General features: G+C 35.5%; 1 protein-coding gene across 2 annotated transcripts in view; it reads left to right on the forward strand.

Annotated features, from left to right (window-relative positions):
• Window positions 1-24433, forward strand: part of UNC13C (unc-13 homolog C) — a 152835-nt gene that overhangs the window by 26786 nt on the left and 101616 nt on the right. Inside the window, exons 5-9 of one of the 2 annotated variants that reach the window (XM_074156744.1) lie at window positions 909-914; window positions 7280-7351; window positions 11108-11327; window positions 18297-18524; window positions 21304-21445. In XM_074156744.1, the coding sequence (XP_074012845.1) occupies window positions 909-914; window positions 7280-7351; window positions 11108-11327; window positions 18297-18524; window positions 21304-21445 (668 nt within the window). The remainder of the gene's footprint in view (window positions 1-908; window positions 915-7279; window positions 7352-11107; window positions 11328-18296; window positions 18525-21303; window positions 21446-24433) is intronic. The other variant, XM_074156743.1, reaches the window with a different exon arrangement.

The following is a 24433-nucleotide window of genomic DNA, read 5'->3' on the forward strand; positions in this document are numbered from 1 at the left end:
TTCCTTGAAACGATCTTTTTGACAGTAGCCACTCTGCTGTAAGTTGTATTACATGAGTATAACTTACAGACATACTATGATACTTTTATGCATGTTAAATAACACTTTGCTTTATTCTTAATTATTGGGACTGTTTGCAGACGGGTATTACTCGGAACGAGTTAAGACATCAGAATCTTAATATTAACTTTTCACTTTGAAAAACGTAATAATTATCAAAGTGAGACAAAAAATAAAATTCACAGTTTGAATGGTGGAATAAAACTTTAATTTTATTATTGTAATATGTCAATGATTACAATGTAATGATTACTACTTTGCTGTTCAGTCATTGAAGGATAACTCCTCTTGAAGGAATTCTACCTTTAATAAGTGGAAATTGCAGAGTTTTAAAATTGAAATTTATTCTGGAATTTAATAATTATGGACTTAAAGTATAGCACTTAACTATATGGTTTTTAACTATATACTTCTTTAAAATAGTAAATCATATTAAAATTCCGTTCTGTAGCTGTAAACCTAAAACAATTTTACCAACTTTAGAGGAACTTATTTCAGACTTAGTGTGGATCATCTTCGTCTTTGAAAGATTATTTTTATTGAAGGTGTGTGCATTTTAAGCAATCTCCTGTAAGTTCTGAGCTTGTAATAGATTGATTCCAAAATATCTTGTTTAAATCAGCAGCTTAATTCTCAAGTCCTTGTAAGATCTGATACATAGGAAATGATCTTTATGTTTATTTACATGACACTTTCAGAAATATAGAAATAATATTGCTAGAAATGAGTGCTAGACTCTTTTGACACTGACGGAAATAGATGTCATTTGATATCCTCTTTTGTTGCAATAAACCTGACTTTATTAATATTCTTTATAATTTCTTTCCTATCTCGGCTGGATTTTTCAGGCTATGGTAAGTGCTTTTATACTGATAAATGTTCTAAAATGTTCATAATAACTCATGAATATCATAATTTCATTAATATCACATTTTATGCTGACCTTTTATTGAAAAATAGAAGAGCTATTTTATGACCAAGAATTAATCCTAAGTGAAGTTGTGCCTTATGTGAATGTCCTATTTTCTGCATCATATATGCCCAAATTATTAGAATAAAATTAGGTTAAAAAGTTATCTATGTATTCCAAATATCCTTTCTAATGATACGAGCAGATTGTATAGGACCCAATCGTGATGCTTCCCCTGTGGAACTGAACATCATTAGATACCTACATAAAGAGAAGTTGAAGGTGTTCCCTGCTTTTACTTTCTTTTCTATCAATCAACTGAATTCTTTGATCTCTCTTGCAAAAAGTGAATTTCCCTAAGCAAATAAAGACTCTTATGTACTGTGGCGTAGTTTTGTTCTAGTAACTAAATTATTGACCCATTGAAATATTTTCTTTTTCCACCAGCTTTGGCACTTGGAAACGTCTCTCCTTAGTTTCCTAGTCCCTTTGCACTTCCAGTTTCTCTGCATAAGTTTTCACGCTTTCAGCATGACATCTCAATACAAGGTTTATGAAAATGATGTACATCTTTTTAAAATGATATCTTTCACTCCCATTTGTTTCCATAAATTCACATTTTGAAAAATCCAGTTTTCAACAACCGCCTTACTACTTTTTTCTCCTAAATCTCTGAGATAAGTTTTTTAACTAATGCATTGGGACTCTTTACTTTCCCTGCTTGTTTTGGACTGAGTCATGAGAGATAAGTCAGTTGAAATCCATCTACAGGAACAGGTCTCTTTGCTGCAGTCATGAGTTCCGCTGTGGGTCATTATTAGAGTTCTAGAAGAATATATCTGTATAGGAGGGAAAGACCATGAAAAGAGAAGTGATCATTAAAGTGGAGTAACAATACAGAAAGCTGTTTGACTAACAATACCTAGAGCTTGAACAGACCTCTCTTTAATGTGGAGCCAGAAAAGAGAGTCGAGAGCACTTGCTGATGTAATTGCTGCAAAAAACCCTTTTGCACTACTTTTAAACAAGCATGTTCTTTCTTTTATGTTAGTTAGAGCTTTTATTTGAAGTGGGACTACAACCAGGGAGAGGAATAGCAATAATTACGGTGGAGGTTAGAAGTACTTAACTCACAGTGGCCAAATAGGTGTGGTGATCTGCCCATTCATAGACAAAGGTAGCCAGCTCTGTTTTTTGTATTTTACTAGGCTTTAGTCTTTGCTTCTGTTAATTCAAGTCATCATTTCAAATGTTATGAAAACTCTAGAAAATTCCTGGTTTCATTTGATTTAAAGGTGACTTTATACTGTACAATCACTGTAATCAGGCAAATTTCCTTTTGAACATTCAAGAACGTATTATTACTTAGCATTATCATTTGTTTATAAGAACACAAGAATAATTTGTGAATCCTTGCTGCTGTTGTAAAACACTGTTTTGTTCATACTATTGAAGTGAACACACCAGATGAAACAATTGCACATTTCAACTAAAACAATAATCAACTGATATTTCTTTTTAACGTGTCTCCAGAACAAAAGCGTTTATAGAGGCTAGAACTTGATTATGGCAGTTTAAACTCTTAAGATTGAGGACATTCATGTAAATCACAGCTGCCACATTCTCTGTTTTTGTCCAGCGTCAGAGTAATCATTAGATAAAAGCTAAATATCTACTTTACATTCTATCTCAGTCCTTCTTTAATCATTAATATACAAATTTGATTAAATATTTTAATATTGATACATTAAATAGATAAACAGTATTTGTATATTTGTATATTTATGGGGGTTTTTAATTCTACTAACTGGAAATCATAATAATATGATTACTTTCTTCTATTTCACACCTTTGTGTTCCAGGAATTAAGAATTAGTTGTGGGGAAATTAGGAAATTATTGATGAACTTGCTTGTTTTCATTGTTTTCCATGTCATTTCTGACTAACCTTAATATTCAGAATGATCTTAGAGGCCAGATGGGCGTGCAGTTGTGTCTGTGCTATGAAAACAAACATGAAGAAAAAGTAAATGGTATTACAGCGGTGTCCAGCAATGATTGTATAGTTAAGATGAGTTGCCATTTCTCTTCTAAATCCATTGTCTGGGCTTAATACTGCAGTTGTGTTGAACATTTCAGCATCAGAAATCAACTTTTTAAATAGAAAAATTATGGGAAGGGGATAAGTAACTTCAGATAATAGCTTTTTTCCTTTCGAGTGATTTCTTTCTCATTCCTGTCCCCCACTCCCACAAGCAACAGAGTACAAATCTGTCTTTAATATAAAGTCAAGATCCCTAGAATGATAAATTACCTGTGGTTGCTCAAAAAGAAACAGTTCTGAAATCACGCAGCTTTTAAAAGTGAAAACAGTGGGTTTTTTTAAGATTCGCCTCTAGTGGGTGGCTTTCACAATGCATTAAAAACACAATATTTGTAAAGTGGTAACAAATATTTTGTGTTCAACTTTTTTTGTTGTTTTTTTTTTTTTTCTTGGTGATAGCAACTTATAGATTCTTTTAAAGAAAAAAAAAATATGAAGAAAAAGATGATCAGGAAAACAGGAAAGAGTATTGCATGGCGCAACCAGCACTCATGAGCAGCTGCAAAACGTTAGCCTGACTGCTTCTTCCTCCCTGCTACTTTAGCTGCTCAAACCACCGCTTGCTTTTATTTCATCATGGCAGGTGGCTCTTTTTTCACACACACAATTTTTCATTTAACCTTTAATTGTAGCTTGAGTGTAATTCTCTTTTACTTACGGTTACCACATTTCAATGTTTTTGCTAGAATGACTTCTAATTATATTAATTAATTTATTTAAGCTACTAAGGCAAATTTTGAGGTAATATATAAGATAGTGTAGATACAGGTTTTTAGGGGGTCTAAAGGGACTTGAGCATAAAGGAGACTAAGTTATTTTAAATCCTGTATCTGGGATTTTGAAAAAAACATTTTAATATTAAATAGATGATGTTCTGCTTTATCATCTTTTTTTTTTTTTATTATAAATATGTCCATATGTTCACAATGCAATAGTACCTACTTAGAGATCTTTACACTGTGCAGGTCAAATTCTCATATAAGGAAAGACATGAGGTAGTATCTGAATATCAGTTTGAGAGGGCAAGCAAGTGTAAACAGCTAAACAAGTTTTGCGTCCTGTTAAAGGAGAGTAGTGAAAGGCTTCAGGTTCCTGTGGCTTACCCTGTTCTTTGGATGGTCAGGCAATTTGGACTTCCAAAGCTGCACTTACCTTTCTTCCTTGCTACTATTTAAAAACAGAAGGGCAGTAGGAGAAAGAGGTTTTTTACTACATTCATAACCTGTCACTTTGTTACCCATAAGTGAGTCTGGCAGCATTTTTTCCCTTCCTCTTTCCAAAATACTCACTCCTCCTTGCTTCTTTACATCCTTAAGAACAGACACTGTTCTGGTTTTGTTCAGTGCTTCAAGCTGTTGAATTATCACCAGCAACGGTATTTCAGAACAGGAACATTTTATTTATGGGGTTTCTCTTGAAGATGCAGTTTATTCTGACAGCGATACATAAACATCCTTGTGATACACAAGTAATCTTTGTGAGGTTTTTTTCACTAAAATCCCTGTAAATTTAATCCATAATGACTGTTAACTTTACTGGTTTATCTCAAATCCCTCTAGATATCACTTTCTTCTGTTATCCTTCCAGCATGACGAATGCTTTATTAAGAACAGCATAATTATTTTTTTCCTATTAGGCTTTTTTATCTTATATAGGACACTGTACTATGATTTTGGACACATTTCTGATTAAGGAGCAAAATGGTTAAGCTACATGATTCCAGGAGTAGCCCTTGGGAGAACTGCGCCTCAAGGACATGTGACAGGGTCAAAATTGCTTCCCTACTTTCGTTTTTGACACAGGAAATAGTATCTGTTTATTGACTTACACTGATAGCATGAAAATGCAGTTCTCCTGCTGGCTCATGTACTTCAACTGATATATTGCTGGAGGACAGAACACAGTATCATTTGCTACCCTATATTTGAGGTTAATCTTGTTATGCTCTTTGTATTCCTGCCCTAACAAGTAGTCCGTATTCCTCTTAGCCTGAAACGGCTAGGATTGTGTATTTTAGACCTAAAGGATAGAGGTCAAAACTATAAAACTGCAAGCTAGTAAATGTAAATACCTACTTTGCAAGACTTAGAGAAGAAACCTATGCTTCAAGAGGGATCAGAAAATGCGTGCTTTTAAAATGAATCTTTTTAAACCTAAAACTCTACTGATGATGAAATTTTTTCTGTTCTTCTTAATGTTCCCAACACATTTTTTCTTGCCATTTCTCACTCTGATGTGCGGATCCTGTAGCATTTGGTTTTGTCACAAAAAGTTTGAAAAAGCAGAGCCTGGGCTCTGTTTAATCTTCCCTCTCACTTTCCCAGTCTCACTTGCAAACACCAATGGAATTTCCCGTGTTCACAAAAATTGAAGGAAAAGATGGTGACAGAGAAACAAACAGAATTACTTACTTTTATTAATAATAGAGTGGGAAAGCTGATAGCAAATTGATGGCATAGGCTTAGTAAACTGTTGAGAGTTTAAAAGAAAGGAAAAAGAAGAAAAAGGAAGGGGTTCTCTGCATCCCATATTAACTGTAATAGGACAGTGAGGAATGAAATCAAATCTTGTGCCAAGGATGACTTCTTACCCTATAATTGGTTTTACAATATTAATAATTTTGTGTCTATCTGCAAGTTTAATTATTATCAAGGGAAACTTATTGAAAACTGAATGGGTATGTTCTTAGGGGAAAGTAAACATTTTAAATTAAAATTAACAATCTTAATATCTCTACGTTTAAAAAAAATCTATTTAAATGATGTCAGTGTTTAAAATTATAAAATGGGAAGAAATTGGAATTGTCTGTCCATCCAAAGATTAATGATGCAGTTCCTCTGCTGATATAAGCCTAAATTGTTTCACAAAAATAAGAACGTCGCATGCAAAATAACATTGAAACTTGTGCTCTAATAGCTCTATAATGGTGGACTACAGAAGATCCAGTTCACAGTAAGGTGAAAAATCTGTATCCTCACAACAAAGGCAACAACATACTTATGTTTAGTGGGTGGTATAATTGATCATCCTCACATTGCTAGACTATGAGGACAGCAATGTATGACAAAGCAGATGCTGGAATACGGAAGAACGGAGATAAAGCACAAGTATACTGGCAAACTTGGAATGATTTAGAATAGGGGGAAGGATGCACAACCCCAATTTTGCAGGTAAAATACAGTAAAATCACAGTGTTATAATTTGGTTGATATTTTCTACAGAGGAATAAATCTTACCTGTTTCTGTCAGGCCAAAAGGACTACTGGTAGCAGAAGTGATATTCAGAGTTGAAAAATTATTTGGGAAACACACACAGAACTCATTTCCCCAGGTTCTTTTTCCTTCTGATTGTTATACTCTCTAAGTAATTCTCAAGGACCTATTAAAATTACAGGGATATTGCATTAAGGAAGATAAAATAACCTTGTTTATTGTATATTAAAAATCCTTTATTTTGTGTGCCTTTGTATGTACTCTAGTAGAGCAAATGAGATTGTCTCTACAACCAGGGATGTAGTCTTCATGACTGGGAGGTGTTAATAGGCCCTTAACATCATGTAGGTAAAAGAGGACAGATTGAGACAGAGTTCCAGCCTTTTTTCTCCCTCTAAGAGCCAGAGTATTTCTCCATATAGCTGTTCACAGTATTGAATGAATATTATCTTTAAGGAAAAAATTGCTTTTATGTTTCCCAAAGAATTTTTATTTAAGATAAGTAGCATTTTATATACATACACACAGTTTAAAAATGCTCAGTGAGTTATCAAAAATTATCCAGACTGACAACTTGAACCGTAAGACGATTGCAAAATGGTCTCCCATGTTGCTGCAGGCACAGACAGCTTCCAAATTAGGGCAGGATGCCTATCCTTGTACCACATTAATTTGGTTGGCAAAGCAGAAAAATAGTGACAGCCTGTGGTTTAAAAAAACTGAGTCATAAACCTCTGAATAACAGGTTTTATATTAGAAATGGCAGCTCAGCTAGGCACTGCTGAAAGAAATGGTAATGATGATGGAAAGTGTGCCTGCATTATGTACTAAAATCTTAAAAGTTGTATGCTGCAAACATTGACTAAAAGTTTTTGTAACTCCTGCAGTTTTGTTAAATCCAGTGGCATAATCAAGTACTATTTGCCTTCCATTAGATTCAACAATTGGAGTTACTAGTATAATTTTTAATAGTTTTGTGTTTGCATTTAACAGACACTTGCAGCTCGAAAATCTGGTATTTCCATGGGCATGCTCATCCGAACCTCCATAAACAATGATGAAATGGTAAGTGTTTTCAATGGCAGGTTTAAGTTATTTAAATAACAGAGAAATTTTTTTTCAAAGCTCTTGAGAAATTGTTTTAGCCTTAGACGCTCCAAACTGGGTAAAACTGAGTGTATAAGCATTCTGTTTATTGTGTAGGAACTTTAAGGGATCTTGAGCAGAATTTGCTGCCTGATCCACAGTGGCAAGACCAGGTTTGCCTCTGATGACTCACATTCATGACAGTCAGAAAAGACTAAGCAAGAAACCTTTGTTTTACAAAATAGTTATTTGTTGAAATCTTTGATTTTTAAATTGTCCAGCTGCACCATGCTTTACCTGCAGCATTTCAGCATCTGTCTCTCTTCATCCCACCATGAGTACAATTTGAATGACAGGACTCTGCAAGAAGGTTTCTGTGTGATTATTATTATTTTTCCTAGTCCTTACAGGTGTCTGGGATTTACATGATTTTGTAAATGTTACTCCTGCTAATAACACATGTGATTCTAGATAAGGAAATATTCAATTTGTACAAGAAGTGACTGGGGAAATCTTTTGAAAAATCATATTCTCGTAGCTAGTAAACCCTGTGTGTTGTTTTCCATTACTGACTTCAATTATATTTTGCAAAAGAAATTTCTTTTAAGCAAAAAAAAACCAACAGGTGCCATTTTCTTCAGGAATACTTGAAGTGTGATGCAAGCAGATTTGCATGGTTGAACTAAGCAAAAGCACTAATTTGAAGGAATATAACTTTGAAGAAACATAGCCTTCTAGAATATATTCTACATTTAAATATTACGAAGTGATGAATTTTTCATATGCTGTTGTTAAGCTCCTTAGTGGAAGAATGGAAGAGAAAACTATGTTGACAGATATTCTGAGAACTGAAACCCATAGCACAAGTATACATACATCCATCACTCTTTGATTTACTGTGAACTTTCTATGCTTATATGCTAATCATAAAGGAACAATTTGGTAGTGCTCAGGGATGGATTGATGAGGTAGGAAACAGCTGGTGTTTGAAATGATCTTTCAGTAGAAGCAGTAGTTATTTTGTTCTACTATCTCAAAATAGCAACAAGGGATGATAGAATGAAGGAGATCTATGGAATTTTAAAAAGAAGTTAAAGGCTGAAGGAAAATTATAGAGAACAAACTTATGCCATGCAATTGATGCAAAATAAAGACTTTTTCCATCTATGTTATAACTGCTATGAAAATATCTAAGTTCAGTAAAAGACCCTAAGGTACTCCATATGCTTTACTAATAGATGTCTACTAAACAAACAAATAAAACCATTTATAAGTATTATTACCTTTTATGACAATAAATACAGGTACAACTATGTGTCTACATTCCTCCCCTCATACCAAAACCACCAGGCTGTGACTTTGGTGGGCTAAAGGTGCAAGTTTTGGATATATGTTTGCAATCTTAATTGCCAACAAATGCAGGACAAGAAAGAATAATTTAGACAGCAATTACAGATCCTGACTTAAGTGGTACTGTTCAGGAGGAAAAAAGAACGCAGCAAATCCCAGTGGACAGCTCAATGCAAACGTTTCTCCGGTGCTTGCTGTCAATCAGGAGAAACTAATGAACTATGGCTTGAGAGAAATGGAGTGGGAAAAATAAGTTGAATGTATTTTTAAGCCATTATACTCTTTGGCCTCCGTTTGAACCAGACCATATGAAAAATTGTGGTCCAGAAATAAATATTTCTTAAGAAATCTTTAAATAAAAACATAAGTCCAAAGGCAGATAGCAAATACAATTTAGATACGCAAAAGCTCATTTGATGAGAAAATGTAAAAACAGGTGAATAAGGGAAGCCTGTCTTATGCCAGCCCTCACTAAACATACTAAAGGGAAGTGGGTACTCTTTCGAGGACAAATGTAATGGTACAGCCAGTAAAACGACTTGCAAGATATTTAAAACAAGTGAAAGGTAATACTTTTCTACTTGGCCTGTAAGTAGCCAGCCGAACATAATTCCCTAAGGCATCATCAAAACTAAGTAAAGCAAGATTTGAAAACAAAAAGAACAGACATTTTCAGCCATAAAAGAACTCTCCAGATACTCTCCACAAAACCAGATGAAGAACTGCAGTCACAGATGAGAGTTATGAAAGAAAATCTCCTTTGGGCAAGTTATTACTCTGATTTTTGGTTTTCTGGTTTTGATTCTCCCTCAGCTTTTTCTGGAGGGAGTATTAGTGACTGATGGAAGCAGGTTATTTGGCTGATTAAATTCAGAATGGTAATTCTTTGAGCTAATGCCTTTTATTAACTAGCACTTACTCCAAACCTGAGGTTAAATGCTGTGAGCTTTGCCACCTGACATTGCTATCCTTCTGGTATAACATGTTCATGACACAGTGAGTTTGTATGTTCCCAGGCACTGATCCAAAGACATTTTAAGCAGTATCAAAGTATTAACTTCACAGACGTTAGAGAGGCTAGTATCTTGCATTTGGCATTCACTTAACACAGCTGAATATTAAAATTATGGGGATGTTAATGAATGCTTAACTGAATAAGCCTTGCTTTCTATACTATCAGAACTGTGGCAATGAGGTTAAAGCTCATAAGGACAAACCAGTTCCAAAATGTTGTTCCCCAGTTTGCTACAGCTAGACAGCCAGCACTACAGTTGCATTGCATTATATACAAACAAGATGAAGGGATGGTAGGACAGACAGACTTTCAGAAATATCCCACTTTCCAGTGTGCTACCTCTTTTAGTACAGTTATTTCTAAAGAAGCAATTTACTCATTTAGAAGGGAACAGGTCTAGAACTGATACACTCATGGCAGCCATTTGTACATTTAGTAGAGAGAGAAAAAAAAAAAAAGTCTTTTCGTTATTATATTTTTTTTTTTGTGGTTCTGAGTGCTGCCTGCAGATTCTTGAGTTTTTCTTATTCCCGATAAATCAACTGGACTTAGAAAATCTGGGTCCCTGAAAAAAAAGCTCAAATGAAAAAAAATCACTAGACCATTGTGGCCATATAAGCCTATGTTTTATGTACAAAACTTTAAGGACTACTTTGTTTCTACTTTGTTTTCTCCTTATTAAGCACTAAGGAGCTGAGATTCAGGTTGTTTGCAGTACTAATCAGTGAATAGCTGATAGTTGTTCTCCTACTAGAACTGGTCACGTGTCCTTAAGCCAAAACAGTCCAAGAAACGGGTGTGGATTTTTGGGAGTATAGATCATTCTTGTTTGTAGGTAAAAAACATCTTGGTGCTTTAAAAAGAAGTAGTAAGTATGCTATTATAGGAATACAGACAAAATGAAACCATAAAATTGGCTGCTTTTATTTGATGAGGATAGTACTGTATATAATCAAAGTACATTTTGTGCAGTGTGCCTAAGTTCCTGTATGAAGTATTTAAGCATTCTGAAGTAACGTGTTAGGTAGTTACTTAAAATGCATCAGTGAATATAATGCTAATGATTTTTTTTTTTTTTAATTTCTGCCTCAAAATATAAAACATATATAGGACTCTGTTAATTGACTGACCTGATTCCAACTTAACTCTCCTGTTTCTGTAATAAGTCAAAACAGTCATCTAGGGTTCTTTTGTCTTCAAAGTGCAAGGCAAAATGAGTAAATCAGTATTTTGCAAATTAGTTCATACTTCTATGTATATTCTGATATTTTGTAACATTGCAAGTGTAATGACACTTTAGCTCCAGTTCATTTGTATTGAACAATACTTCAACCAAAGTCTTGATTATTTTTATTTTTTTTACCTAACAGAAAATACATGTTTTCAAGAAGACATTGCAGGCTTTGATCTATCCAATATCATCAACTACACCTCATAATTTTGAAGTTTGGACAGCTACAACTCCTACATACTGTTATGAATGTGAAGGTCTACTTTGGGGCATAGCCAGACAAGGCATGAGATGCACCGAATGTGGTGTCAAATGCCATGAGAAGTGCCAAGACCTTCTAAATGCTGACTGTTTGCAGAGTGAGTATTTCCTGACAGCTAAAGCTTTGCAGTATTTCATACCTTTTGGTTTTGTGTGTACACTCAGATATTTCCTGCAATGAAGGGCCAGATAATCAGAAATCAGTAAAGGTATGTTGATGTTCATTGCCTGAGGAGCTAGCCAGAAACTTTATGAAGTACCTAGTGTTAATTTTGCTTTTGTCCTTTGAACTAGCTGAATGTTGCTGGTCAGTTACAAAATCATGTTTGGTAGCATCGGTATATTATTTAAATTCCACTGCCTATGGCAACACACAGAACAATTTGTTACATGATGTAAACCCTTTTTGTTTTATTTAACTCAGAACACAAAAAATGTCAAAGCAAAGATTTAAAAAAATATATATTACTCATGCTTAGTGTTGTCATATTAATATGCTATAGAACAGAGAAGAATATGAAACAGTAAATAAGATCTTGTCCATTCAAAATATCAAACCATGTATGTGTTAGGGAAAAAAAAAGTAGTCAGGAAGTCCTTCAGAACTAGAATTAAGGTGAAACAACTTCTTTTTTTGCTTTTTCATTGGCCAAATCGATTCCAGCTGCTGTGCGTTCTACTCCAAAAATACCTGAGGTGCATTTAAACCATACTTAAATTACAAGACAATTACTACACAAGATTCTAAACAATAGAAAATCAAACCCTGCAAAATTTCTGATATTCTGATTTTGGAATGGAAGGGGCTTTTACAACTCTGGAGTTATTACACGTTGTTCACTGTTGATATGTTCCTGAAGGTTTACCTAGCTTCTACATGTAGGAAAAGTACATAGATATTCCACTCCGGTCTTCTTTCTTCCCACTGTATTTTCTATGGGAGGAGCTGTCACAACGGACGGAGTCTCAAGATTCATATTGTGCAGGAACTAATCACAATTTCCCAGAGCAACTGACCCTGTAGAGCATAAATCAGTGACAAATTTCTAAATCAAACTGCTTAACTGTGCTTAATTGTGATTCTTCACTGTGGTTGAAACTGGGCTGTGTTTGACAGCTAAGCTTTTGACATAGTTTCACAAGTGAGAAAAGAATGTTTGCTTTGAAAATAAAATATTACAGAAGTATGTTGTGCAGCATTAATATGATTGTTGGTGGTGAATTTTCAAAAGCGTATAAAGTCATGAAGATATTTGTGAATAGTTTCTTCAATAAGTGCAAATAACTTCTGTTTCCTGGACAGTAACAAAAAAAGGTATGCTCTCATAATGTCAGTTCCTCTTCACTCTTATTGACTTAATGGTGCTACTTCATTCTAGGTGCATTTTAAGACTAAAAATTAATTAATTGCACAACAGCCCATTGATCTCTCTGGTTTAGTCATTTGACACCCTAGTTCTGCTGGGACTCATTTGGCTTTTATTACCTGGACTTAGAGGCATGAAAATGAGTTAAAAGAACAATGAGCTTGTCCTTCTGCTGGCAAGAGGGTCTGTGCAAGTCACTTGCAACTAACTTCTCATTAAATTGACAGAGGAAGTAGGAAGTAGAAATAGCTTTCCTAAATTTAATCTCTCCCTTTATGCACATCTTGTTTAGCACTACTTATATATACGAGGAAGAGAACATGGAGGAAGGACACTGCATTGATTGTGATATTCCCAAAATGGAATGTGGGATTCACCTTGTAGGAGGGCCTCAATACGAATCTGTATGGATCGTAGTGGCTCTAATTGAAGCTTACTCGCTGCACATTCTTCAAGGAATTGGGATACTGCTGGATTTGGAGCTACTTTGCTAGGACTCTGATCTGCTGCTCTCTGAAAATACTGACTGTATTCTGTGGCAAAGAGATAACTATCAAGTGTTCTATACAGTGTTGTGGGAATTCCCCTATCGTAATTACACACATAATGGTCTAGAAATAAAGTGTAGTTAAAACTTTCTCCATCAGAAGGGGACTTTTTCTGAGGATTTAACAAAATAGCATATCATGTTCTAACACATTGTTTCAGAAATGCCTTTAATTTAAGAAAATCAAAATTGATTCACTCCATGAGTGAGACACAAGACATCTTGATTTAACACTAGCGTCATGAAGCAAAGATCAAATGGTTATGAGCATTGTAACTATGCCTTTGTGTTTGGAAGAACTTTTCTGTTGCTGTAAGTTGGTTTCTTCTTAACACACCAATCATCTATGAAAACCCTCCTCTTTTCCACCAACCTAGTTACTGCATGCCATCCAGTCCCTTTTTTAATTACATTTGAAGGAGTTGGGAGGTTTTTTGTATCAGAAGGTTGATATGGCAAGGGCATTTATTTCTGTCTCATGGATCATCTATCCTGTAGTGCACTCTACTAAGTACAGCACAACAAAGATCAACAGTGCATTCTAAAGAAATACCTCACATCCAATCATTCCTGATTTTAAGAATATTTAAATCTGATCTTTAGGATTTGGATTCATTTTTATCAGAGAAAACAGCAGTTAAGTCTTTGTGTTCTCATTCCTGCAGAAATCTGCAGAGTGAAAGTCGAAAACTTCCCAAGATGCCTGGGGAAGCTAGCATATATAAAGTATAGCATTTCAATTTATTTCTGCTATTTGAGAGAGTCACAGTTCAAACAGGAATTGTTACTAAAGCTATTTCTGCTCAGTTATAAAAGCATTGTGAGAAAAGCAAGATCCAAGATCACGTCCCTGACAATATCACGGTTACAAGTTTCTTGCAATCCTTATCTAGTCCATGATTTCTCATAATAGAGAATGGTTACAGAGATTGTTCTTTCTGAGGCTTCTTAAAGTGATAAAGTCTCTTGTCACTGTACACACCGGAAAACAACATTCAAGCCAACTAGGCTTGAGTGTAATACCTTTGTGTTTCTGTTTGCGTGACCTACAATTTGGTTGCAGTTCACTTCCTGAGCAGGAGCACAGGAACTGATTCCAAGTTTATGTTGCCATGGAGGGCTGGGTTGTTGTTACCACTCCAAATCTGTAATCCTTTCCCTGCGTGGTGAAACCCCTTAGGTGACCACGTTTCTTCCTGTTCCACCCTTCCCACTGTCAAGGAAATAAGCTGCTGCTAACTTTGTGAGAGCCGAGCTGCTTTTCAGGGTGCCACAACCATGCAGGTGGCATGAGAGATGTATCCATCCCTGTAATAGTTGAATCTTGGCTAAAACCGAAAAGCTACAAAAGACACACAGAGTAAAATTATCCTTTCTATTGTCCTTTTCACTTTTCTGAAGAAGAACTCAGCCCAGAGGTTCCCTGGTCCATATCACCAGCCCCCAAAAAACTTAACAAGGAGTTCAAAGCACCATTATTGCCTTTGAAGAAGTTTTACAAATATATAAATTACGAGCGTGAGAGAAAGCTTGCAAAAAATAAATAGGATTGGCTGTGGTGTAAACAGTTTGGAAACACTGAACAACTGAGTCTTGAAAGAGTGAACCTCTAGAAGGCAAACTGCAGATAACACACTATTTAACACACTTAAGGGATCCTGATCTTCCCATTAGTACGCAAATGTTTTTGAATATCCTGTCATAGTTTTTGTATCAGATTAATTGTTCAAGGAGTTTGAATATTATACTACTTTGAAAAGGAGGTTCACATACTTTGTTCCATTTATGTTAAAAATATTTAATGTTCCATTGAAAAAATGAATTGACCATTACTGTTCGTTATATCTCAATTTCTAAGAAAGCTAATGTTAACCATATTATAAAATAAATTAATGTGGTACACTGTGATTATTTTTATCATAGTCATCGATTTGGCCATCTCATAATCGCTAGGGCATATGGGCTTCAAGTTTCTGTGATTTTTTTTTTTTTTTATATATGTAATGAACGCTAATGTAGATTATAGAAATGAATTAACATCTCAAGCTCTTTAAGGTCAATATCTAAGCTTGTTCAAAATTAGGTTTAAAAAAATCAGTAGTACATTCATTAGACCTCTCATCTTCAACAAGATACCACTTTCTAGTAATAGGTGCAATATTAAATCAGAATCGATTTCAATCATGTTGAGTTTGTATCAGTCCCTAGGGTAAAAAGGGCTTGTTAACTTCCCGTGCAACATAAGTTACGATATTGTCTTAATTAGCCTGATCAATACTGCATGGAAAGAGCTGTTGATAGACTGTCAGCAATAGAGGATATAAAAATAGATGCAATAAATAATTTAGTATAAATAGAATATGCTGATTTTTCAGTAAAACTTAAAGGAAGTTGCATTTGAATGCATATTCCAATTTTATCTTTACTCTCTCAAAAATCAAGGTTTTCAACATGAATACATTATTGCTATTCAGATTTATTTCAACATTTGTAATACCATTCTGACCACACAAGCCTGGTGTTTTTTTCCTCAAACCCAACTGCAAGATGGACATTTGGTTTTTTTCAAGAGTACACTTAGGTTATCCCAATACAACATTTTCGTCTGGCAGACAAAGGATATTTTATGAGGAGGACTTCACTTAGGCTTTTCAGGGGCCTCTGCGATCAGTTATGATTTTTGAAAAGAGAAATCTCTCCAGAGCTCTCTTGGGAAGAACAGTGAATATAATCTGTAACAACATGGCCTCTGTACTCTGCTTCCCCCCTCCCCCCCATTTTTTTTTTAACCCAGTAAAAGCTGTAGTGGTTTTGATCTCCCAGACAAATCGGCAAAACACCTGAGTATTTTCTTTGCTTTCCAGACTTATTTTATAGGATAGACCTGACATACCACTGCAGGTTACTACAGTCTGAAAGCTATTGTCACACAGATGATATCCTTTGATCTCTTCTACCATCCTTGTATACTTACTTGAAATGATCAATAATGACAATTTTACTGGAGAGAGGAACCTGTCTGTTCCATACGTGTGATATATTATTTTCTTAGGTGATCAATCAAGAAGAGTTTTCCAAAAGGCTCTGAAGTTTAATGCGACACAAACACAGGTGTAATGTGTAATAATTGAGTTTTAACATCACAATTAAGTGCCTACTGCTCAGCTTTCTTCCTTTTTTTTTTCTCTCTTTGTGGCCCTCTCTCTTCTTTTTTTTTTTTTTCTTCTTTTTTATTGTTTTTTTTTTTTTAACACTGGTATTTGGTAGTACTCTCAAAACAAAATGCGCTGTCATGTTACACCCTGGGTGAATTCTGGATCATTGCCAATGTATTGGTGAAAGAGAGCAAGTGTTGCTGCATCTCAGAACTGACCCTGCAATAGTTGTGTTCTGTCATTGGGTTTCCAACTGCATGCTGCAAGCCTTCATAGCAAAGCGATGAATTTCTTTCTTGAAAATATATTGGTTTTAGTTAGGAGGTTCTCTGCTTTCTGCTGCCATGTTGTTTATATCTATTAATACATCTGCATCTTTATATTTCTTAAGAGGAAGGAGACTACAATTCTCTCCCTTGAATCCTGTCTCTGGCCTGCAGCTCTTAAGAGCTCGGTAATGCAGGTTCAAATCGCTCTTAGTATGATGAATTTGCAAAATTAGATTTCATAAGAACTTCTATCCACATCTCACTCTTTTATTTGTGTCTACTAGACACAGTATTTGTTGCAGAAATTCCCTGTGTGTTTTCAGTGTTAGATTTCTTGGAAAAGAATTCCCTTTATTCAACTGCAACCTGAGCATAATGTTATGTCTACTCTTTGGGAGACAGGGTGGGTTTAAATAGGCCACAGATTCTACTGTTAACATGGAGCTTTGTGAAGCACTCCTTTGTTCATACGTGATTTTTAAAGAAGGAATAGAGTGCGCTACTGATCCGGAGTGAGGATGTCAAGTCAGTATTACCGAAGTCTTTAATGGTTAGGGTAGTCCCAAACTAATCTAAATGCTTAAATCTAGTGAATGCTTAAGTTCAGTAGATTTTTGAATGCTTCATTAAGTGGATTTGTGTGATAATTTTTTGTATGAACACTGTTCCAGGAAGGAACGAAAAACTTTCTATTAGTGCAGGTAACATCAGCAAATATTGAAATGTATCTGGAAACAGTCAAGAAAGCATCTGAAGCTGCTATGCCTATCTTTGTCTACTGTTCATTAGATTTCCACTGTGGGAGAGCAGGAGCCTAGATTAATCTTACTGCCAAACTAAAAATTCTCTGAAAAATGAGGAGGAAGCATTACTTGGTTTAAATACTGTTTCTATTAATTTGGGGTTTTTTTTTTGTCCTAATGGAGCAAGTATAGTTTCCAAAAGGAGAGAGACAAAGGACTTAAGAAAAAAAAATTAAGAAATTATTGAAGAATTGTTCGCATATGCATCATTGAAGTTTAGCTTGTAACAGAGGCAAAGAGCAGAGCAGACAGACCCAGGTACTGAACACTTCTCCACACCTTTCTGGTCGAATCAGTATGCCTGTCCTGATTCCGGTGGGGATAGAGTTAATTTTCCCCAGGCTCTGGCAGGGACATGGATATTCCATCCCATGTGAGTCATGCCCAGTGTACAGCCTCGAGTGGGCCAGGGGGAGGGGACAGGAATTCGAGGCTTGGAGCGGGCTGGGGATTCTCGGGTCCAGTGGGTGGGAGGTGGTGCGGTAATCAGGTTTGTACATTCCTCTGTTAGTGACAGTGTTGTTGGTTTCCTGTTTCCTTTGTTGTTCTGTTAAACTGCCTATGTCTTAACCCATGAGTTTTGCCTTTTTCTCCCGCCCAGCTGCGGGGAGGTGAGAGAGTGGCCATGTGGTTCTTTGTTGCCAGTTGTTTTCACAGTATTGATTAGTACTGAGCAGTAATGATGCAATATATATTTCTACGTATAACACATACCTGATTGAAGTTGAATTGTCATGTTAAACTAAATCAATTTATAATTTTAGGTATCACAAAGAATAAGTATAAGAGGCTTGATATTATCCACATGAAACACATATCTCCTTTGAGTACTGCAATACTAAGAGTTAGCTGGAGACCTTGGAGGAGAAAAAGAACTAGGATAGCAACTTTTTAATAGAAGTATTGACCTTTTTTTCTCATTTCAGGAGCTGCTGAGAAAAGTTCCAAACATGGTGCAGAAGATAAAACACAGAATATTATTAGTGCTATGAAGGAAAGAATGAAGATTAGAGAGAAAAATAGACCAGAGGTGTTTGAAGTGATCCAGGAAATGTTTAATATTTCCAAAGAAGATTTTGTACAGTATACAAAAGCAGCAAAACAAAGTGTTCTGGATGGAACATCTAAATGGTCAGCAAAAATAACCATCACAGGTAAATTTTCTTCTGAACTGTTTGCTCTAAGAGCTCTTTCTTTCCTAGTCCCCTGGTTCAGGAATAAGATTTATTATAATTACAGCTGGAACTGCATGTTCAGTTGCATACTTGATGTATCTATAAATGGTTGAATTTATAGCATTCTAACTGGAAGAGTTTTAAGTTACAGCTATGGGCAAAACCATTTTATATTCCACTGTTCTAGGAAGGAAGTAAATGGTCTTGTGTCTCCTCTACCTCCTACCAATATTTCTTGAGCTAGTGATGAACTTTTCCCCACCAATTGGAAGAGTTAAAGTTCACGATTGCGTTTATGGGTTTTAATGACTGTAATGCTAAGAACAGTGCAGCTTGCAATTCCAGACTCCATTGGTTTGAAACTCATCATCCGTTCTTGTTGCTTGATTAAGAGTGTGTTCCAGTTTAGTGATGCTGAGCCAGGGAAACCTGCACACCCAGAACATGCTCAAGATTGCTTCCAATTGCATTAGGCTGGTTGCTCATAAAGATTTCCAGGTCTTCTGACTTTGACATTTTAGTTTTTGAATTAAAACCTCAGCACAGAAAATCTGAATAAAAGCTCAGCTGACTACACAGGTCAACCTGACTTTATACAATACTGGACTAGAGACAAATGGAGATTAAGCTAAGAGACCAAAGAATTGAAAGGAAGTTATGTCAAACATTAAGGGACTCTGGTTAGATTTCACATCTAAATTAGCCTCTATTTCTTTTTAACGTAATGAAAAATAGTAAGTCCTCTTCTGATACTAAAAGTAAATTAAATATTTTTCTCTTTCTCTGGGATTTGCATTATTCCTGTTAGGGTGAATAAGGACATAAACCGCAGGAACTTATTTTTAGCTTTTACTAGTCGGTTTCTATAAAAGTGAGTGAAACAAAAGTTATATTTTTAAAATAAACAGTAGTGTATACTTAAATAACACACACTTTTCTCACTAATTAACAGCAGTTAAGTCTGTTCTTGGCACTTGATGTTTCACACCTGTATATATGGTATTTTTCCTAATGTATTTTACAAGGTATTTTCCATATATCCTCTATAAGATCAAACGCATGCTGTTAAAAAAGATACAGGAGTGTCCTTTACTACTCTTTTTTCTTTATGAAACAATTGTAAAGCTGGCATTCAGGAGGGGAAGGAGAAAAGCATTTGTCAAGTGAACCATGAATGATTTACTCTGAGAGTTAGTAGGTGTGCTTTTGGCTACGCATGGGTCTGTAGTCCAAACTAAAGCCTGATCACCTTTGAGGCAGTACCTAAACTGTGCATGGAGCTGAAGAATAGCCGATACATGCCAGAAGAAATTTAGGGGAGATCTGAGATTATGACTCTCATGAATTAGGAAAAGGGGGTGGCCGTTCTGAAGGTTGTGGGGCAGTGCATGAAACTCAAAAGAATAGTTGTTGAATTTTGGGACTGTCACCAAGCACTGGGGACGTGGAGAGGTATGTCAGGGAAAATATTTAATTCATATCTTTACTTTCAGTTCTGCCTCTAAAGAATACTCGAGGCTGCCATGTATTCAGGCCAGTATAGTATTAACAATTCTGGAAGACATTTTCTAAGTTGGCACTTAATTCTCCTGCATGAATAGCATAGGGATTCTTCCCTGCCTTCTAAAAATGTCTCCTTGCGTTTACAGTGAATGGGGAAGACAAAATGTGTTCTGTGTCATTCCTAAGTCTTAGTCTTTTCAGGAATGAGATGTGTAAAAAAAAAAATAACAGAAATTTACTTTCTTTTCACTGAAGTCAGCAGATATGACTGAACCCACACTGGGAGCTGATCTGCTGAGTAAAAAGGTGCCATTTTTATGTAATCATTTTTCTGAGCACACAGGGGGAGCTTCATTATCCAAAATGATTGACATTGGAGAATGTTAACTAAATGTTACCACAGAGATGATTTAAATACTATGTGCAAAATAATAAAACCAAGTTCTGCTGATGCTAGGAGCCATGGCAAGTGTTTTAGCTGCAGCTCTCTGGGTTTGGTAGGCTGCTATTTGACAGTTCTGCTTTCTCCTGAGATTTCCAGTTTTATGAGTTATGATGGAAACCCAAATAGTGTGTATTTATATTTGCCGTAAAATGCATATACACCCACATTAACTGTCAAGAAAGACTGACAAATACATAAACAGTTAAGGATAATTGATGTGAACTGTCACCTTGTCTGTGATAGAATAGGAAGTATGCTGAAAATTCCCATGGTTCATCTCTCACATGAGGAATACAAATGACGAAGTCATAACCATGCCCCTCATGTTTAGTTTCGTAATCCACAGTGCAGATTTTTAAAAATTGGAGGTTTTAGTTTGAATCTTTGGAAAAGTTTTGGAAACGATTATTTATTTACTGTGGTGATGGTGGAATTTTAGGGAATTACTAGGCAAGCCAAGTTATACCAACAACATTATATTACTTGTCATGCTGATTAAACCAAAGTTTGAGAAGAGTATCTGAATTATGGATGGCAAAAAAAAGTATTTGTTTTGTGCTCTGTAGTGAATCTTTAAATTTACTACTCTACAAAACCATATTTACAAATTTCATACACTCCAGAAGGGTGATTATACAAGCCTTGTCTATCTCCAGAGTAACTGACACTGAGAAAATTAATCTAGAAAGCTTTATTTCAAGAGCCCTCAGTTTGAGGGCTTTGTTTCCTGTTGCTGTTGTCACTGTCTCATTTATTTCTTGGCAATGAAGGCTGTGAGGGCTAAAGCATATTTCTCTCCTTCTATTGCAGTTCTTTGTGCTCAGGGCTTACAGGCTAAGGACAAAACTGGCTCAAGTGACCCGTATGTTACTGTGCAAGTGGGCAAAACCAAGCGGAGAACAAAGACTATTTTTGGAAACTTGAATCCAGTATGGGATGAAAAATTCTATTTGTAAGTACAGAAGATACTGTTGTAAAATTAGCAAGCTCTGAATGGAGAGAGCATAGAAGTTTATTGTGACTTTATTATTTAGTAGTCATGCGGTTCATAATCATGTCTTTCAGGGGGATCTATTGGTGATTTCTATTTATTCTAATTATTTAGGGAACTTAAGTAACGGTTTTCAGACTTTGGCCTTGCATACCAAATGTTGGCATTACAAATGCCTTTGTATGTCTCAGATACTGACCATGCAAGTTAAATGCATTTTTATTCAACATTACGATTCTCCTAGGTGAACCTGGGGAATTTGATAGTAACTGGTATGCTCCAGACTTTGGGCTGAGCTGTTTGTAGTGTCTGTTCTTTCCAAGACTGAGTGTTGTCCAGAAGTCTGATGTGGACACTGTGGTACAATCCTCCTGTCTCCTTTCTTTGGCCACAGCCTCTGAACTGAATATGGTATAGCTTGTTGTCAGCATATCGTGGAAGTTCAACCCTGACTGCAAAGTTGATGTTTCAGGATGTAATACATTGACTAAGGTTTGAGTTTGATTTCATGCCAGTTCTAGTTCTGGCAATGTTCCTAGAACTTCTTTCAGAAGGACATGTTACAGTACAGGAAATTCCAGTTCACAGATACTATACTGTTCCTTTCCTGAAAATATTGCCTTAGTATCCTGCAACACGTTCCTGACTGAGATTGTGGCCAATCTGCTAATAGTATCAATTTGCCCAGTGTTATTCCTCTACAGGTAGCAACAGTATTTCAGCATTTATGCTTTTCTTGGCTTGATAATGTGCTTACTTAAGTTCTGCAGTATATGTTGAGGACTTTACTATTGTTAAAGTCAATTAAAGATTCTGAAAGGCTAAGATAAACCCTAGATTTTCCTTGGAAAATTTTAAGTGAAAGAGAGCTGTTTAGTTAGGTAGATTTTTTTAAATTGTTCAGAAGAGTTCCAGTCTACCCTGCAAGCGCCTACCACAGTATTATCATATGAAGTTAGTAGGTATTTTACAGAAGCTGTATGAAAACACTAGTATACTAAATTATAAAAAATTATAAAAGAAGAAGTTATAATAATAAAAAAGGATATGCAATTTCAGTGTTTGTTAAATACAACAGTTTTATTTGCATTTTCACTAAGAACATATGAAAACTGTTGACAAATTATAATAATCTAATCTTTTGGTACTATGTAATAAAAGTCTAATGTGTTTATGCCTAATAGTGCTATTCAAAATTGGATGTTAATTTGATACAACTTGATGAAACCTTGTATCGCGGTGATAAAAATTATGTGTTACTTTTATAAGCAACCCAGAATTTACAAAGCAGCAGCAGAACAGCTCAGGATCCTGCAGATTGCCAGTCAAGATTCAGAATCTCTAGTTAGTCGGTGTATGCAACAGACAATTTCAAAATAACCGCTCACCACAATGTAAAATAGTTGTCTTCACTCTATAACACTGTTTGGTTTCTTCTTACATTCCTTTCCTCCTATAAGGAAGACATCAGTTGTCATTATTCCTATCTACATAAACCACGGAAACAATTTCTGTTAGGATTGAGACATTTGAGGTAGAGCTCTGTTTTCTTCAAGAAGGTACAGTGTCATAACATTAGGGTTTACCTTCTTATCATGTTGCACAACAGCTGTTTGCTTTTCCCTGTTCTTTGGCTAAAATCTGCTACCTTATTGTTGAGGAGATTATTAGTATTTCAGTAGGAAGTTTGAAAGGTGTGACTCAAGATGCCGCTTCTGTTTGTCTGGAAAAGGTGCTGGGTAATCCAACTATATTAAACAATGTATGACCATTGCTTTCATAGATTCAAAGGCCAGTACTAGAAATTAATAGTTAATTCAGAGAAAATACACACTCAGAAACTTTTTACAGGCCTCCCCTATAGAGATCATGTTTTCTTTTTGAGTTGTGTTACTCCAGTGACAGTTGAAGTGTCATAACTCACTGGCTGTGAGTAACCACAGGTAGGAGACTAATTACTTTCTTACATTTAATTGTATGAGTTGCATAGTGTCAAATGTTGGGTGAGCAATTCAGCAAATTTGGTATGAATTTTTAAATGTGTTTTCACAAAGATGTGAGCAAGGCTACCATAAAAGCCATGGAAACTTGAAAATACTGTGGTTTTATTTTTTGTCCAGCACTAGGTATTACTATCATCTGCTGCTCTTGCAATAACATTAATCAAAAACCCCCAAACCTTACTACAGCATAAATCTCTTGAGTAACTGCTTTGAACTGAATACATTTTCAATCATTTTTATAGCACTTGTACTTTATAAAATCAAGTTATCTCCCTGACTTATTTAATGCATTGGATTTCAGTTGAAAGTATATGAGGGTTTCTAAAGTGTATTAAATAAACTATAAATGTTTAACTACAAGATTAAATCCAAAGTAGATCAATATAACTATTTCATTGACTCAGGAAGTTTAAATTAAATTAGGCTCTACTAGTGATATATGATAGTCCTATTTAAAATCAAATACTAACCATCATTATAACTCCTAAATGATAAATTGCAGAAATAAAATCTGTCTCAAAATCTTACAAACATATAGTTACTCATAAAACCAAAACATTCATTTCAATCTTCCCATCTGTTCCAAAACAAGGACTTGGAAAAAACATTGGCTCCCCACTGTGCATTTGCTCTGTCATAGCAGATAGAGTGAGGGCCACGTTCTGGTTTGCAGAGTCACACATAACCCTAAGATGATTGTACAGTAAGCGGAGAGTGAATGTTTCTGACAAACCCTAATGTAACCCTCCGCTGAATGACTATGGGATACTGGCATCGATTTTAACATGGGGAGTCATAAACCGTAACTAAAGTAGAGCTTAAGTACAGCTGCATGCATCTCAGTATAAAAGCAAAACTATCAGAGAAAGAGTACAACTTTCCTTGAAATGTGTGGGTTTTGTACACAAGATAGAGAAGTAAATAGGCCAGCAGATGCTCTTCTAAT

This window comes from Numenius arquata, chromosome 11, assembly GCF_964106895.1.
Source record: "Numenius arquata chromosome 11, bNumArq3.hap1.1, whole genome shotgun sequence".
Classification (NCBI taxonomy): Eukaryota; Metazoa; Chordata; class Aves; order Charadriiformes; family Scolopacidae; genus Numenius; species Numenius arquata.